At 33.6% G+C, this 19,291-nt stretch overlaps 2 protein-coding genes across 2 annotated transcripts; both read left to right on the top strand.

Moving 5' to 3' along the window:
• Nucleotides 1–874: 874 nt before the first annotated feature.
• On the top strand, nt 875–10,995 carry LOC118492144 (pentatricopeptide repeat-containing protein At2g35030, mitochondrial-like). The gene is made up of 4 exons (XM_035989948.1): nt 875–1,150; nt 3,059–3,104; nt 10,647–10,766; nt 10,850–10,995. The coding sequence occupies exons 1-4, from the start codon at nt 875–877 to the stop codon at nt 10,993–10,995; spliced, it is 588 nt and encodes a 195-aa protein (XP_035845841.1).
• A 4,215-nt stretch (nt 10,996–15,210) lies between these two features.
• Nucleotides 15,211–18,064, top strand: LOC110941079 (protein SMAX1-LIKE 3). Its single transcript, XM_022182693.2, has 3 exons — nt 15,211–16,516; nt 16,615–16,792; nt 16,880–18,064. Exons 1-3 carry the CDS (start codon nt 15,381–15,383, stop codon nt 17,954–17,956), a joined length of 2,391 nt encoding a protein of 796 aa, XP_022038385.1. The 5' UTR covers nt 15,211–15,380; the 3' UTR covers nt 17,957–18,064.
• Nucleotides 18,065–19,291: the final 1,227 nt, after the last annotated feature.

Genomic DNA, 19,291 nt, shown 5'->3' with positions numbered 1-19,291 from the left:
TATGGGTAAAATTTGTTGATTTAATGGACATAAGAGTAAGAGGAGCAAATTTAGTAATGTAGTTTTTAATCTTTTAACATCACAACCCGGAAAAAAATAATCAAGGTACGTAAGTTTATGATTACTTTGAAGCAGGAAAAATTACAAGTTTTGTCCTTTATTTTGACGGGTTTTGACTTTTATAGGGAATTTTGTTCCACGTTTTGCGCTTTGACCATAACACAGTTAAATGTTTTTTGTTAAATCTGGTTACCCAAGGGTATTTTAGTCTTTTTACCTGTTTATTTAATATTATATAAAAAACAAAACAAAACACTTATAAAAATAAAACCAGTTTCTCTCTCTTTCTCTCTCTCTCTCTACCACTGTCTCTCCCTACAAATTTCTCTCTCACACACAATCAGCTTCAACCAAGCCTCACCACCATCAACCCACCACAAATCAGCCAACGCCTCCACCAAAACCCACCACAACTGCGGTCTGATTTGAGTATCGCAAAATCAACAACCCCTCACTTGAGTTGGGGCAGCAAAGCAACACACTCCCCACGAAAAGCAACACACTCCCCAGATTTTGTAATTTTCATGATCAAAACAATATTCTTGATTTAGTTTCCTTCAAACAAAAACAAAAAAAAGTTGCAACTTGAATCCATGATCAATTTTTTGATACACAAGATCTATTTTACATGATTATTCCAGTCAATCATGTCAAAAACACACGCTTTCATCTTCGCTTTATGTGTTCCAACGCCAATTCTTTGTACCAATGTAACACAAAAATCACTAGCTGCTTCAGAAATGGTGACATTAATGCTACACTCCATATGTTTGATGAAATGCCAGTTAAGAATATTGCGAGATGGAACTGTATGATGTCTGGGTTTGTTAAAAATGGGATGGTTTTTGATGCTCGCAAGGTGTTCGATGAAATGGCAAACAGAAACGTTGTGTCTTGGACTGCAATGTTGGATGGGTATGCCAAATGTGGGAGATTGGATGAGTCCAGAGTTATGTTTGATGCTATGACTGATAAGAATGTGGTGTGTTGGAATGTTATGCTTTCTGGGTATGTGACGAACGACGAAAAGATGAAGCGAGAGGCTTGGAATGCTATGCTTTCTGGGTATGTGGAACACGATTCTTCAAGGGTATGTTCAAGAATAGCATCGTGGTTGCAGGTGGTGGTGTTAGGATGAAGAAGAGGTTGAGGGGAGGGGGTGGGGCCTTTATGCATACGTACATGTATATATTTATACATAAAGACTAAACTTCCCTCATGTGACTTGCACGTGACCAGATTTAACAAAAAAATCTAACTAGGTTGGGGTCAAAGGACAAAACGTGGAACAAAATTCCCTATAAAGGGCAAAACCTATCAAAGTTTGTTGAAAAGGACACCGTCTGAAATATTGTAATTTTTCCTAGATTAAAATGATTTTTTGAAAAGTGTACTTCATTAAAATAACTAATGATATTATTTACATTACTAGAAAATGGGACAATTTTCTACAAAATTTCCAAAACAATTTTTTTCGTCACATATTACAACACTTTTATGACGAATTTCCAAATTTTTTTTTTCAAGATTTTGTTACAAATTTTCGATGCATCCACGACGAAAAAATAAGAAAATCCTAATTAATTGACAGTTACGTCACATATCTGTCGGAAATAACCTAGAAAAGGTTAATTATTATTCTTTACCGAATAAATATTTATATAAGCCAAAAATACAAGGGAAAATAATATCATTTCCTACACATTTATGACGAAAAATAAGAAAACCCTAATTAATTGACAGTTGCGTCACAAATCTGTCGGAAACAATCTACAAAATGTTAATTATTAATTTTTACCGAATAAATATTTATATAAGCAAAAAAATAAGGGAAAATAATACCATTTCTTACACATTTATGACGGAATATTTATTTTTTAATAAACTTAAACCATTCATCAGAATTACGTCACAACTTGTGGCAGGTTTCTGACAAAAAATAAGAAAACTCTAATTAATTGACAGTTGCGTCATAAATCTGTCACAAATAATCTACAAAAGATTAATTGTTACTATTTACCAAATAGTTATTAATATATGCAAAATAAATAAGGGAAATAATAACATTTCCTACACAGTTCTGACAAAATATTTATTTATTTATTACCATAAACCATCCGTCGGAATTGCGTCACAACTTCTGACACATTTCCGACAAATATCCATGTATTAAACATAACAAGGATATTGTATTTATAAATAATTATAAAATAAACATAGAGTAAATTACAAGTTTTGTCCTTTGTCTATGTACCAAATTACAAGCGGTGTCCTTTACCTTTAAAATTGACGAATTTTGTTCTTAATGTTTCAAAATCTTGCATGGTATGTCCTTTGAGCCTAACCTAATTAATTTTTATTGTTAAGATATGTCACATGCAAATCACATGAGGGCAAGTTGGTCATTTCACACAAATAATATTTGTCTCACACCCCTCACTTATTTCTTAACCTGCCGCCATCCCTCAATCGTCATCAACAATCTGCACACAAATATTAATATTACACAACAAACACTAGAAAGTAAAGAATCAAAATATTTACTTTTCATTCTTTTTCTTATTATATTGCAACCAATCTGAGCATCTTTGAAGAACGAATCTGAACATCTTTGAAGAAATTGGTAGCATTTGTTGAAGATTTGGGAGGTAGTTGTGGTGTGGGTTTCAACTTTCAACCGAAACCTTCAACGGGTCTGTTAGCGTTGATTCTATTTCAACCAAAAACTTCAATTTCCGGTAGATGGTGGTGATGTGCGTTGGTGGCGGAGGCTAGATCTGACTCGATTCGACTAGATTTCAACCAGCAGATTTTGGCGGTACTGATTGTTGGCGGGTTGTGGCACTGCTCTGCTTGTGGGCGGTGGTAGTAGGTGGTGGTGGCAAGTGGTGGACGGTGGGGCTTGTGGGTGGTGGTGCTTGAGGATGGTGGTGCTTTTGGGGTGGAGGCGGTGGCAAGTGGTTGTTCAACATTACGTTGGTGGATGTGGTGGATGTAGATGGTGGTGGCAGGTGGGGTGGAGGCGGTGGTGACCGGTGGCACAGGTGGGGGCTGGGTAGAGAGGGGGAGAAGGAGAACTAACCTATATATATATATATATATATTGTTTTCTATTAAATAATATTAAATAAATATGTAAAAAGACAAAATACCCTTGAGTGACCAGATTTAACAAGAAAAATTAACTTGGTTAGGGCCAAAGGACGTAACGTGCAAGATTTTGAAACATTAAGTACAAAACTCGTCAATTTTAAAGGTAAAGGACACCGCCTGCAATTTGGTACATAGATAAAGGACAAAACTTGTAATTTACTCATAAACATATTTTCCTATGCATTTATGACAAAATGCTTATTTTTAAATATAATTGTCACAAAGGCGTAGGAAACAATCCATCTATGAATACAATTTTCTACGCATTTATGACAAAATGCTTAAATCCATTGCAAGTTGTGACACATTTATGACGACGTTTAAGGATTTGTCACAAATATGTAAAGAAACAACCTATATAATTATTCTTATTTTATATATAAATGTACGTAACTATGTGGACGTATGCATATGAGTATAATGTGAGTATGTATATATGTATTTGTGTATGTATGTATGTATGTATGTATTTGTACGTATAGGCATGTTTGTATATATATGTGTATGTGGATGTGATTATATTTAAGTGTGCATTTGTATGTATGTATGTATGTATGTATGTATGTATGTATGTATGTATGTATGTATGTATGTATGTATGTATGTATGTATGTATGTATGTATGTATGTATGTATGTATGTATGTATGTATGTATGTATGTATGTATGTATGTATGTATGTATGTATGTATGTATGTATGTATGTATGTATGTATGTATGTATGTATGTATGTATGTATGTATGTATGTATGTATGTATGTATGTATGTATGTATGTATGTATGTATGTATGTATGTATGTATGTATGTATGTATGTATGTATGTATGTATGTATGTATGTATGTATGTATGTATGTATGTATGTATGTATGTATGTATGTATGTATGTATGTATGTATGTATGTATGTATGTATGTTGTGTGTGTGTGTGTGTGTGTGTGTGTGTGTGTGTGTGTGTGTGTGTGTGTGTGTGTGTGTGTGTGTGTGTGTGTGTGTGTGTGTGTGTATGTATGTATGTATGTATGTATGTATGTATGTATGTATGTATGTATGTATGTATGTATGTATGTATGTATGTATGTATGTATGTATGTATGTATGTATGTATGTATGTATGTATGTATGTATGTATGTATGTATGTATGTATGTATGTATGGGTATGTATGTATGGGTGTATGTATGTATGGGTGTATGTATGTATGGGTGTATGTATGTATGGGTGTATGTATGTATGGGTGTATGTATGTATGGGTGTATGTATGTATGGTGTATGTATGTATGTATGTATGTATGTATGTATGTATGTATGTATGTATGTATGTATGTATGTATGTATGTATGTATGTATGTATGTATGTATGTATGTATGTATGTATGTATGTATGTATGTATGTATGTATGTATGTATGTATGTATGTATGTATGTATGTATGTATGTATGTATGTATGTATGTATGTATGTATGTATGTATGTATGTATGTATGTATGTATGTATGTATGTATGTATGTATGTATGTATGTATGTATGTATGTATGTATGTATGTATGTATGTATGTATGTATGTATGTATGTATGTATGTATGTATGTATGTATGTATGTATGTATGTATGTATGTATGTATGTATGTATGTATGTATGTATGTATGTATGTATGTATGTATGTATGTATGTATGTATGTATGTATGTATGTATGTATGTATGTATGTATGTATGTATGTATGTATGTATGTATGTATGTATGTATGTATGTATGTATGTATGTATGTATGTATGTATGTATGTATGTATGTATGTATGTATGTATGTATGTATGTATGTATGTATGTATGTATGTATGTATGTATGTATGTATGTATGTATGTATGTATGTATGTATGGGTGTATGCATGTATGTACGTGTGTGTATTTATATGTATATGTGTTCGTGTATGTTTATATATATATGTACACATATTTGTGTGTGTATGCATGTATGTATGTATGTAATGTATGTGTGTGTATTTATACATATGCAAGCTGAAATTGACTTGGGAGGAGCAGATTATGCAGGATTTGGTAGACTTACACCTTTCCGAGGACATGGTGGAAGATAGGAGTTCGTGGTGACGTAATGTAAAAATCTTTCGTCAAAATTCTGTAGGAAGCCGATAGCCATTTCCTACGCATTTATGACAAATTTTTTATTCTGTCAGAAACCCGTCACAAGTTGTGACACATTTCTGACGATTTTATAGTATCTGTCACAAATATGTAGGAAACAACCTATATAATAATTCTTATTTTATAGGGATGAGCATTTGGTACTTACCTATGTGTACCACGAATGTACCTACCTATGTGTAGGGATGATCATTTGGTACTTGGTACCGGTACCACGAATTTTCATATTGATTTTTTAATGGTTACCGAATCGGTACCCACTTTTTGGCGTTTTCAGTACCGATACTTTCGGTTCTGTATCGATTTGGTATGGTACACGGTATAGTATTTTACCGAATTTTACATTCAAATACCGGTATCGTCCTGGTACCGGTACGAAGAATCGCAAAAAAAACCGGAATATGTTAATTTATAACACTGAAATATCATATGACAATACCAGTACCAATCGCCAAAAATGCGCCGAACTAACGTCGTATTTTTATCTACGTTTCAATGTATTAAAAGTTATATATCGTTAAAAAAGGCTAAGTTATATAAGAAGTTATATATCTTAAATGGTTATTGGATTTTAATAATCCTAAGTTTCACCTGTTGGCCGATAATAATCTCAACTTTAAAAATTTCCTCCAACAATCCCAACTTGTAAGAATTTGGCCCCCATTAATCTTTTTCTAACATACAAGAATTTGGCCACCTCAATAGATTCAAGTATACCAGCAGACTCCTTAAATGATTTCAGTGCACGTATGTCGGAAAATGATCAATATGGGCCAAATTCTTACAAGTTGGGATCGTTGGAGGGAATTTTTAAAGTTGGGATTATTATCAGCCAACATGTGAAACTTAGGATTATTAAATTCCAATAACCCTATCTTAAAAGAAGGCATTATTATTACTATAGAATATCACTAAGGCTGCGGGGTGTGGGGTGTGGGTTGGGGCGGCGGAATGCCCAAAACGCTGGCTAGACCACACCGGGGTAGCGTTGGCCATGGTGTTGCCCTACAACGCTGTCAAATCGCGTATTGGGGGCGAGCGTTCCCCTACAACGTGGAAGAGGATGAAATAGCACTAGTGGCCGAAGAGGAGGAAATAGCTCTAGTGACATTAATTGTGGACGCACAACGTACCCTACAACGCGGTCAAAACACGTATTGGGGGGGAGCGTTCCAAAAATACCAACAACACGTCAGGAACACGAGTCACAACTTAAACGCGTGTCAACACAAATGGCGTGAGCTCAAACCGAGGTTGGATCGGTTTAAAGTTTGCTTCGACCTTGTCCCTGCGGACGACTTGACCTACGACGATCGAGTGGAGATCGCGAAGATCGAGTACAGGCACGACGGGAATACGGAGTTTAAGTGGGTTCCCTACTTTAATATTTACCATTCTTTGTATTTTTTTATTTTTTAGGATTTAATAAATATGTTTTTTTTTATTTTTTAGGATTTAATAAGTAGTTTTCTTATTTTTTAGGATTTATTAAGTGGGTTTTGTTTTATATTCTAGGATTGTGTTTTATGTAACTTTTTTAAATTAATATAAGTTGTGTTTTTTATATAATTGTCAACATTAAAAATAATAATTCACATGGCACCCCACGTCGGCCTGGCTACGCCGCTCTCACACCCTATTTTTTTGGGTGTGGACTAGTGGAGTCCACGTCTGCCACGCGTCGGGCAATGCATCCAACCCAAACCCCCCACACCCTGCAGTCTAAAGTAGTAATAGTTGTACCGTTAATAATAATAAGTAAATCTTTACCATTTACTATATAATAAAGATTTAAATGTCATTTTAGTCCCTGTGATTTGAGCCATTTGGCAGTTTAGTCCAAAGGTTTTATTTTTCAACTGTGGGTCCAAAAAGGTTTCACCGTTGCCATTTTAGTTCACTGAGTTAACTTCATTAATTTTTTCTGTTAACGAGAAGGCCAATTCGGTTTGTTTATGTTTATCAGTTTGGTTTATACCCTCTAAACGGTGAACCATGGAGAGGATGTTGAATATCTAAAACTATTAGAATAGTCTTGCCTGTTGCTGCGGGAATTCGATCAAGTTCGATTTAGTATTGGTTCGATTTATTACGGCATCAAAGTATAGTACTGCAAGACTTGTAGCCCAAAAGGATGTCGATACGTGTTTTATATTGATCGAAAATCATAAAAACTAATATCGGTGAAAAAACGTTTAAAAAAGTAACACTTTTGTTCGGGTTAAAACGAGACTAGAACAATCATGGGCTGAAAAATATTGAAATGTGTTCACCAATTATATGTATAACTTGTCTTTATTGGATATTTCAGCTTCTTATTATCCGAACCGAGCCAGTACCCAATTTCAAGCCGGTCAACCCGAACCAAACCAGTACCCGATTTCAAACCGGTCAAACCCAAACCAAACCAAACCAGTACCTATTATTGTACTTATTAATTAACATGAAACTATCAACTTTCTGGGATTGCTTTTTATATTGAGATTCATATTTGTTGAGTTTGTTTGTCACACCCTCAAAATACCATCTAGGGAATGTCCCTGTTAGGCGTGTGACGTACCAATAACGAGCCACTAATTACATTGAACGCGTACAAGTTTCAAAATAAAATCCTTAGTTATTAATGTAAAATACCATCAATGATTTTAAATGAAAACCAACATGTTCAGCGGAAGCAAATAGTAAACCAATGTTAACCTGTTTCAAAAGCCAATATATGATATCAATAGTTCAATCACATGAATCCCTCCAGTCGACCCATGACCACTCCAGCTACTCTAGACAGCAAGTTCCAATCTAAGACATCTAACGACCTACAAGCATGCAGACAAGTGTGTCAGACGACACTGGTGAGTTCAAATTTTTGTTAACGCGTTTAGTTACCAGGTATATGTATTAAACAGTTTGACAATTCAATAGTTCAATAATTTGATTTGATATTGTTATTAACACGATTACCGCAGATGGCTACAAGATGTATTTGCCCAACCCCAATGTCTCTATCAAAACATTGGTCATGCTTTAAGGAAATTAGTTCACGCCCGTCCTCCCCGGTACAGTGTGAGGGTGCCAAACCTAATAGCTCTATCAACTAATAACCTCGTTGCCTCCCTGGCAACTATCAGTAGATGTAAGGGATCTTTTGTGATAGACAATGAGTGTAATAACAAACATCCCATTAACCTAACGTTCCTCCCCGGAACGTTACCCGATATCCCTCCCCGGGATGCATGCTTGGAAAAGAGCAGTGAACTCACCTTAGTTTTGCTCGGTAAGACCAATTACTTGTTTTAACAGTTGATGACAAACGTCCTAACACGGTTATCGACATCAATCAGTTTTGAATGCACACACCCTAATCACATATCACGCAGTCTCATGCACATGTAACACACATATTATCTTACGTACTGTAACAGTTGGCCATGCAATGAGATCAGCAACATACATCATAACATCACATAATGGGTGATTAAATCCCTAAATATCAGTTTATGATTCATGACCATTAGTATAAATCCTAAATCGTGACCCTGGTGTGATCCTCATGGTTGTCCGCGACCCATCCTAACTAGCCCAATCGAGTCATGCCCTAGCGGATTCAAAGTGGGCAGCCCAATATGCCAATCTGTTACAAGTGTGTGCGTGGCCCCAAATTATTCATGTGTTTCTAAATAAGGCTTGGTGTGATCCAATAGGGTGTGGCGGCCCACACCTGGTGTACAGCCTAACAATAGTATACAGCCCAATTAAAAGTGTGATTGTATGCAATCCAATTAATATGCGACCTATTTATGTTTAACAAACACTTCTGTTTTTTTTTCTTTTATTTCCAATAGTTATTCCCCACCATTTACTCAATCAACAATTACAAGTCATGACCCACAATTCCAATAAATTTCAACTAATTAATATAGCAGCCACATGTATCACATAATCGGTCAACCAATTATTAAATCATGCGACTCATACCTAATTATTATATCCAATCATTAACCCTAGTTCCATGCATGAACAATTATATACGCTTAATCGATCCTAACAGTTTGTGTCCACCATTATTCGTCAAGATTTCTATTATTACATCACAGACTCTAATCCAATTACTTTCATAATACTCACTAATATGTAATAGTGGTTAAACCAAGAAGATGGACCGCATTAATGGCCCATCATATTATCGACATCAACTACCCCGATAAACACAAATAATACATAACCAAAGAACCCGAATCAAGACAACAATATTCAGTAATCTATATGTTCTTGGTTCACAGACATTAACATGTAGCAGTCCTTTATAATCCATGTAATAGCTAACATGTACCAGCACATATTCACAAATCTTGCATAAACAGTATAACCACTTTTATAACTATATGATGAGGGAACATACCAATCAAAGGTTATTGGTGAAGGAGGAGATTACGAGAGAGAAGGGGGGGGAGACCTGCTGCCGTGCGTGATCTTGAGAGAGATAGAGTTTTTATTTTGAGTTTTATGTTAATTAGAATATGATACGTATACATAAAAGGTACTAGTTTGGGGCGGTTGTTCCTTTTTGACCGAACTGGACCTAAGCCCACACACTTGGACTTCCGCGACCAAAGGTAAAAGTGATGGGTTGGGCTCTAATCTAGTTGGGTTCTCTTTGTGCTTCAAAGATTTGGGATGCGGCCCAATTAAAACCACCATTTTAAATGAAAACACGAGGACGTGGCCCAATCATATACATGACACAGGAGTCGGGCCCAATTTACACACTTACACACATTTACTCAAACACATAATACATTTAGCAATTATATTGCAGTCACAAGCGTTTACCAATTTTTATCGTTGCAGGGAAAAATACGAAAGTGAAATAACGAGAAACAAGATCACGTGACGAAGAGATACTGACCTTGAAAGTTAGGGTGGTCACATCATTCCCAACTTGAAAGAAATTTCGTCCCGAAATTTGACAAGTAAGCACAGAGAAATGAAATGAGAAATCAAGATTGTTACGGACTTTCCTCAGGCGCCACATACTAGGTAGTTAACCTTTACCTATTATTAATTATAATATCGAGTTTAGAGTGGATTTAATTAGTTTCTCTATTGATAGTTCTTAGTAAAAAGAAAGTAAAATATACAAAATGATAGTTTCATGCATTCTGGGAACTTGCTACTTAGATAAATTTACCTTCTGTATATCCTATCCAGGGTTCTTAATTTCGAGTTAAGATCATATTTAATTCACAATTTTAATACATGTCGAAAAACAGGAGGTTTAAGCAGTAAGGGAGCAGTTATCGGAGGTGTGGTGGGAAGTGTAGGTGCTCTAATCATATTGCTAATAGCTTTACTTTTGTGGTATCGTCAATCAAAAAGAACAACACCAATAGGTACGCCTTATTGATTACCAGCCAAATGTATTAAACTTAGTCACACAAAAAATGCTATACTGATTTTATTTCAAACTTTACAGGTAGCTTATACGTGGTAACTGAATTGCAAAGTTCAAAGGACTACTTGCAACTCGTCTTCAAGAAGAAAGGAATCTACTTGCAACTCGTCTTGACGAAGAAAGGAAAGCCAGGGAAGAACTTCAAAAACAACTTCAAGAATTTATGAAGAATTGGCGTGCTCCCTCTAATTAGTTCTAGTTTTTTATATCTTTTTAGAATTATGTTGAATTGTATTAGCTTACGGTTTAAACATATTGGAACTTGCGTTGTGACGCATGATTTTTGAATTTATGTCATTGTAACTTTGGTGAATTTTGTAAAACAGGTTTTTGGTATTACAGATTATTTCTGGAATTTTCGCCAGAAAAATGCAGAAATATTAATTGTTTTTTTTTTTGCAGTTTTTTTATTTAAAGCTTTTGTCGGAAAACGGTAAAAAATAGTAGACCTTTTTTCTTTATTTTGTCAGAAATTTGTCACAAAACATACTCAGTTTCGTCAAAAAAAAACATTACAAAAAATACTCACTTTCCACATAAATTTGTAACAACACTTCTTATTTATTTGTCAGAATTGAGTCACAAAAAATACTCTGTTTACTCGGAAATTTGTAACAACACTTCTTATTTATTTGTCGGAAGTGGGTCACAAATAATGTTGTATTAAAATTAGTTAATTTTTTTGTTTATTTTTTTTTTTGGTCGGAAATGTGTAGCTAAAAAAATAAATCCTAAAAGATTGTAATTAAATATATTGTAGGAGATTCGTGACGTAGTGGTTTCGTAGAAAATGTGTAGGAAGTTGCGTAGAAAATACGTTGAAAACGGGTTTCCTACGAGGTGTTTTCCTACATCAGGTCTTTGTCATAAATGCGTAGAAAAGCCAGTTTTATGACGCATTTCCTACAAAAAAACTGATGTAAGAAATTTCAGTTTCTCTAGTAGTGTTATTCTATAACTAATCGTAGAGTCATAGTGTCGAGACTAACAATTGTTATTTGTCCAAATTTAAGAGCATCCACAAACCCGAATGCGAGACTCCAGCATCGCAATCAAGTAACTTTGTTTAATCCATGTGGGTTTTGGTAGCAACAATACTAAGTAGTGTGTAAACTTTAAATCCTTAAAACTTATTATTCTTAACAAATTACAACAAATGGAAATTTCAGAATACAATTTACCACACATTTTCTTTTATGAAATAGTTATTAAATCTTTTTTAGTCTTAATTATAAGCTAATTACGTGCCCAACAATAAGTTTCTTCACAGTAACTTTGGTGACTTTTATATACTTACTGTAAATATTTGCATAATATATAATAAATTTATATTTGCATAATTACGTGCCCAACAATAAGTTTCTTCACAGTAACTTTGGTGACTTTTATATACTTAAATGTAAAAATTTGCATAATATATATAATAAATTTATATTTGCATATAATAGAACCAATGATTGAAGAACTAAAATCAATGGCTAAAGGTTCTCCAATCATAGGGTAGTTTTATATAGCCGTTTGGAAAAAAAGATGATCTCACAATATATTTGGTCATGATTACTACCATAACATGAAATTAAATAATGAATTAAACTTTAGAGAAATGTAAAGTGGGAATAGCTTATTTGTTAGTGTGGAAAGAGTGGGTTCGGGGAAGGCTTCGGTAACCCCACTTTACCGCACGGTAAGGGGATGCCACCCCGCATTCGGTGTTCGGTGATTGCCCGAGACGGTGAATACTCACTGAGAGAGAAACCGAAAGAGAAGAGATAGAGGAGAGAGAGGATTAATGGAGGGCCCCCACCCTTTTTCAACCAATCACAATTTTTTTTTTTCTTAAATTGTTTACCACTCTCCATGTATTTAAGTATTGCTAGTGACTTAGTGTAAAATGGGGAGTGAAGGGGGAAGTTGACATGACATGAGATTAGTGGGTAGTGAAAATGGGGAGTGAAAATGGGGAGTGTTTGAGCACTCCTTCCACCCTTAGAGGCTCTTGCCTCTTAGTGTGAAAGGTCTTGGGTTTCAATCCCAAACACGGATGATTTATTTGTATATATAGAAGTTTAAGAGAGTAACATTAGCCATTCAAAAAAAATAATAATAAACTTTAGAGAAGCACTTTTTTCACCTATAAACAATATCTATTTGATGTATAATTTAAATGAGTAATTTTTTGTAGAACTAAAATACCAACTTATAAACTGATAAATCATGTAAAATTCTAGGAAAACTAAATTTATTATTTTGTTTTAATTTAGATAATACTTTAAAAATAAACTTCACCCTTCAAATTTTAAACACAATAAGTATTAGAATATATCATCGTTCTTGTTAATATATTAGGATTTGAGGTACCATTAATCAAGTATTTGTGTATGATTTAACATATTATAGTTACGGGAAGGTTCATTTGAGAAGAAAATTTTATTGAGAAGAAAAAGAATAAAAGGGTATAATTGTAAAATATTAAATAGTTTTTTTCTCATCTCATTTATTATTATGTTTGACTAATTTATTAGTCATTAAGACTATAATCCTCCACACTAAATATTTTTGCCTACACACATCAAAAGTTATCCTACACATTTCGAAATTTATCCTACACATATTGAAATTTATCCTACACAACTCGTAATTTATCCTACACGCTTCGTATTTATCCTACACTATAAATGAAATTTTATTTTTATTTTTTGTGAAAAATATATATCTTAAAAATAAGTTACAAATTTAATATAGTTAGTTATTAAAGATGAAACTACCAATTAATGATGTATGTAAGTTTACTAATATACCCTTATAGTTACATTAAGTACAAATATTAAATGAAGTCTAATGAATCATTTCTATTGTTGAAATTTCTTCTTTTTTATTCTTACAAAGAATTTCTTCTCATTTGAACCCTCCACATGTTTACTATTGTTAAAAAAGTATTGAATAATAAGTTCTTATGAAACAAATAAAACTAATTATCATAGTTTAAATAACATGTATCTTCACTCATTTTAAACATTATTTGAAAGACTTCTTTTTTATTTATACGATAATTATGTTGTTCCTTCTATAAAATATCATGTTGGTTTTCTATTGATTACTATTGAAAATTGCTAAATATTCACATGATCAGATATCCTATTATAAAGAAAACATATTCAAATATAATAATGTTTCATAACTTTATTTATTTATAATAATTTTAATTATTCAACATCACATATATATATATATCTGAATACAGAAACACCCTCATAGGTATATAAGGATGGTTTGTAGGGCAGATAATTAGTGGTGTTAAAGGCAATTCAGCTTTTGTTTCTTTGTCTTTGATTGGCATGGTGTCTATAACCAAGACAAGCTTCTACACCACAAAGCTTTCGCAAAAAGAGAAAGTGAAGGGTAGCATTTTGCAAAATAAAGATAGTTAAGGGGGGACAAAGTTTCCACAACTTGTAGCTTTTGCAGTCTTTAGGAAAAGAAAGTTACAAATTGCACCCTTTTAAATAAGGTCACTATCCAAATAAAGCTTGCCCATTTCTATTATTTTAGTTTATTTATTATTTACATCATCTTTTGCTTGAAAGTAAGGAGGCTACAGTCTTGGATCTATAACTTCAAATTATCAGTCTAAAGCAGTCCAACTTCCATTATTTTCTATGTGCTTTCACCTTTCTAGTTTTATGAGAGAGATAAAGTGGAGAGAGAGGGAAACTCAGTTGAAAAATAATGTATACAATGCTTATGTGGTTTAGCAGTCTATCTATTCTGATAATATTACACAATAAACACTAATAGCAACCATATATTTTCTTATTAAAGTTTTATATACATCCGTAAATATGGATTCATTTAAAACATGACTAAAAGTAAACAAAGAACTACGGTAATCACATAAACACACGTACATAATGATTTAAATACGACACACAAGACAATTATTAATCACATATCATCTCTTTTTACTCTCCCCCTATATCCACTTAGTACCAATTACAGTTGTTTACATAGTTACTTTACTTCAATTTATTTTTGTATTGAGCGTGATTACGTGAATACATAAATACATGCACACGATATGTATATACACACACATAAATACACATTATTTATATACACACATAAATAAACATATATGTGTCTGTATGTACACTCTCTTAGAAAATTATTATTATTATTATTAAGGTAAGAAATTAAACTTTAATAATAAAGCTAAATATAACTAGATTTCGTTATACTCCAGTTAACAATACTGTTTAAAGGTTGAATTAGTCTTTTTATGAGAGAGAAATTTGCTTTGCTTCACATGCATTCCACTTTCACATACAAAACTAACAACTGCAAGAAAAGCACAAAAGCCCCACTTCACACTACTTCTTTAATCCTCTTCTTATAAACCACACATCACCCACTCCTTGCCAATACATTAAGCACACCAACTTCCAAAACCAAACCATATGAAGAACAAAACCATATAACCATTTCTTGAACCCTCCTTTCACAAACCAAAACTTCAATCCCAAGTTTCAAAAAAATCTAACCCTAGTGATCAACCATGAGGGCTGGAGGCTACACCATGCAACACACACTAACACCAGAAGCCACAACCGTTGTGAAGCAAGCTCTTGCTCTTGCTAGACGGCGTGGACATGCTCAGGTCACGCCTTTGCATGTTGCCAGCGCGATGCTGGCATCGCCAACAAGCCTTATGAGAAAGGCTTGTTTGCAACCAAATTCTCACCCTCTCCAATGCAAAGCTCTCGAGCTTTGCTTCAACGTGGCCTTGAACCGCCTCCCTACCATGCAATCGAGCCCTATCATGTTAAACCCTAATCAATCTCACTACCCTTCTCTTTCCAACGCGTTGGTGGCCGCGTTCAAGCGGGCTCAAGCTCACCAACGACGTGGTTCAATTGAAAATCAACAACAACCTATCTTAGCGATTAAAGTAGAGATAGAACAACTTATTATATCCATCTTAGATGATCCTAGTGTTAGTAGAGTGATGCGAGAAGCCGGTTTTTCTAGCACCCAAGTCAAAAGCAATATCGAACAAATGGAGATATCCGTTTCTTCCCCAAATCCCCTCAATTTTTCTCAATCAAAAGAGAACATCAAGCCCAAATCTTTAGCTAAAGTCCAAGATGAAGATGTGATGAGTGTTATAGAAATGATGATGAATAAGAAAAGAAAGAACATTGTTGTTATAAGAGAGTGTTTAGCTAGTGCTGATGCTATAGTTAGAGGAGTTATAGACAAATTTGAAACGGAAAACAATATCAATCTGAGGTTCATGCAGTTTGTAAGCCTTCCTTTACACTCACTAAATCACCTTTTAAGGGAAGATGTTGAAAATAAGGCTAGGGAACTTAAGTGTCTAGTAAAAAGCTTCGTGGGTAGAGGTGTAATCTTGTATTTAGGTGATCTCAAATGGGTTTCGGATTACTGGTCGAACCACAACGAGCGAAAGCTCAATCAGAGCTACTACTACTCACCAGTGGAGCATATGATCATGGAGATTAGTGGACTTATGTTTGGTGTTGATAGTGGGAAGCTGTGGTTGATGGGGATAGCCAACTCACAAACATACATGAGGTGCAAAACAGGTCATCCATCACTTGAAACTCTATGGGATCTTTGTCCTCTTACACTTCCTGTTGCTAGCTTGGACCTCACCCTCAATCTAGAAAGGTAAAGACTTAAACTTTTTTGATGCTTTTGCCTTAAAGATAATCTTTTCATGTTAAAAAAAAAAAAACTGATCTTGGATGTTGGTTTTGTTTTATTAGCAATAAAGATTCTTTCAATGAGATGAAATTCCTCACTTGTTGTGACGAATGTTCGGTTAATGCAACGCGAGAGGCTCGAACCATTACGAGTTATGGCCGAACCACTGAGTCCATCACTACTCCTATGCATGGCTCCACTTTGCCTTCATGGCTCCAACAATACAAAGAAGAGAATCAGGTAAGGCTCTTGTTATATAATAAATCAGTGCTTTAAAATACTAATCTTGTAGAAGTGAGAATGACAGTATGATGTATGTGTTTGCAGGAATGTGAAAAGGTTGGAAATCTTTGCAAGAAATGGAACTCAATATGTAGTTCACTTCACAAACAACAACAACCCCTCATGTCTTCTTCACCAAATTTCCACCAACACCATATCACCTGGCCCGTTGTTTTCGAATCGAACACCCCAAAAGAACATCAGTTTTTCATCGGTGGTGAATGTTTCGAACAGCCAAATCCGAAAACTCTCATGCCCGAACTCTTGTCGAATCCAAATTCAAGTCCGAATTCAGCTTCTTGTAGTGAAGCTAGTGATCAAGATTACAATCAAGGTGATCATGATCAATGCTACTTGCACAAGTTCAAGGAAATGAACTCAGAGAATGTCAAGATTCTGATCAATGCATTGGAAAAAGTTGTACCATGGCAAAAAGAGATCATTCCAGAAATAGTAAGCACAATCCTTCAATGCAGGTCTGGTACAATGGAAAGAAAAGGGAAAGAAGAAACATGGTTATCTTTCTTGGGTGCTGACAATCATGGAAAAGAAAAGATAGCAAGGGAGTTAGCCAAAGTTATATTTGGATCAAGAAACAACTTTTTGCAAATGGGCTTGAGTAGATTTTCAGCTACACGAGCCGATTCAACCGACGACGATCAAGAATTCGCTAGTCACAAAAGGGCAAGGGACGAAAATGGCCAAAGTTATCTTGAAAGATTCACAGAAGCTGTCCAAGAAAACCCGAACCGTGTGTTCTTCATGGAAGATGTTGAGCAAGTTGATTACCATTCCCAAATGGGAATCAAGAAAGCAATCAAGAATGGAAGAATCACACTAAATGATGGACAAACGGTTCCTTTCCATGATGCCATTGTTATTTTCAGCTGTGAAAGCTTCAGTTCAATTTCGCGAGCGTGTTCTCCTAGCATAAGGCAAAAGTATAGCGAAAACGAACGACAAGAAAGCGTTGAGGATTGCGGGAAAGAGTCTATTATCAGTTTGGATTTGAACATTGCTACAGAAGATCATAAGAGTTCATATGAACAAGAATCAGTTTCTGATATTGGCATTTTGGATTCGGTTGATAAGCAAGTTGTTTTCAAACTCCAGATGTTGTAAGAAGTTTAAGTTTGTAAATTAGGGGTGTAGTTTGAGATGGGGTGTTAGAGTTTTGTGAAAGCATTGTGAGTTTAATTAGAGTATACCAACCACTGTTTTTTTTTTTAATCTTGTTTCTTGAATTAGATATGGTACTATGATAGTATATGAGTTCATGTTTAGGTCCATGATATAAATATTACTTCATTTGTCACATTATGTGTTTGTGTTCAAACCATTATACATTTATACTTAATTTTCTATATTAAAATTACCATTGTATGTTATAATGTTTCTTTCTTTGATACGATTTATCTGTTAATCAAAAAATGAATTGTTTCACTTATAGCAAGGGTAAATATTGGCAAAGAAAAAAATTTAAGAGATTAACATTAACTTTTCAAAAAGAAAGTGAAAAGTTCACATGTTTATGAATTATAAAATAAATACATAACATATTTTAATTTGAAAATCATAAAATATGTTAAGTATTTTATGTTTGTTATTTTAAATATGATATACGACATTTTTTTTTACCGTCTATCTAACTTTTAGTGCTTTGAATTATCTTTCATATGTCGTATGTGAAAAAAATTGATTTTTTTTATAATATTTGTTAGGGTAGGTTAAATGTACCCCTCTTGTTACTTTTTATACCCTCTTCTATAAAATCGCATTGAAACTTGTAATATTTACCCCCTACACAAATTATCATTCTAAAAAATATTCTTTTTGTTACAAAACAAATTCAAAAGTGTAAAAAAAGATTACAGACGTTTTTTTTTTCAAAAAAAATATTGTCTTTTAATTTTTATTTAAAAAACATGTTTGTTTAAAAGTTCTTGGATATTGTTTTTAAAGACACTTTCTCAAATAGTATTTTGATTATGTTTTTTTATCGAACATCTTTACAATTAAATAATAACATATTTTATAAAAAAAAAATGTTTTGAACACTCGTTTTAAAAAAAGGTTAAAAGTCTTACTTTTATAATTTTTAATGCTTTAAATGTGTTTATAAAATAATTAACAATTTTTATTTATTAAAGAGTAATAAAGTTTTTCTTTTAAAATAATGTTTATAGCCCTAGCACATATTAATCATTCAAACCATCTATGTAAGTGACAAATAAACAATAGGTACTAAAATAATCTTATCAAATTATAAATTAACAATCTATATAAGTTCAAATTTAATTATTGTAAGGAGTATGTTATAAGCAAGTTAAAACCAGTTTAGAACTTTCGATCAAAGTGAACACTTTAAAAAACATGTTTTTTTTAAATTAATATAAAAAACAAACAAAAGATTTGAAAAAAAAAAACGTCTACAATAAGTTTTTAAACTTTTGAATT

The sequence above is a fragment of the Helianthus annuus genome, chromosome 5, assembly GCF_002127325.2.
Source record: "Helianthus annuus cultivar XRQ/B chromosome 5, HanXRQr2.0-SUNRISE, whole genome shotgun sequence".
Classification (NCBI taxonomy): domain Eukaryota; kingdom Viridiplantae; phylum Streptophyta; class Magnoliopsida; order Asterales; family Asteraceae; genus Helianthus; species Helianthus annuus.
This window is presented reverse-complemented; position numbering and strand designations above follow the sequence as displayed.

What these genes read in the sequence shown, in the direction of transcription:
- LOC118492144 (XM_035989948.1), top strand. Translation starts at nt 875, where the DNA reads ATGTCTGGGTTTGTTAAAAATGGGATGGTTTTTGATGCTCGCAAGGTG. An exon ending in TGGAACACGATTCTTCAAGG is followed by an intron (nt 1,151 to 3,058) that starts GTATGTTCAAGA and finishes TGGTGGATGTAG; the next exon opens with ATGGTGGTGGCAGGTGGGGT. An exon ending in GGTGGTGACCGGTGGCACAG is followed by an intron (nt 3,105 to 10,646) that starts GTGGGGGCTGGG and finishes GTCGAAAAACAG; the next exon opens with GAGGTTTAAGCAGTAAGGGA.
- LOC110941079 (XM_022182693.2), top strand. Translation starts at nt 15,381, where the DNA reads ATGAGGGCTGGAGGCTACACCATGCAACACACACTAACACCAGAAGCC. An exon ending in CTCACCCTCAATCTAGAAAG is followed by an intron (nt 16,517 to 16,614) that starts GTAAAGACTTAA and finishes TTGTTTTATTAG; the next exon opens with CAATAAAGATTCTTTCAATG. An exon ending in AATACAAAGAAGAGAATCAG is followed by an intron (nt 16,793 to 16,879) that starts GTAAGGCTCTTG and finishes ATGTGTTTGCAG; the next exon opens with GAATGTGAAAAGGTTGGAAA.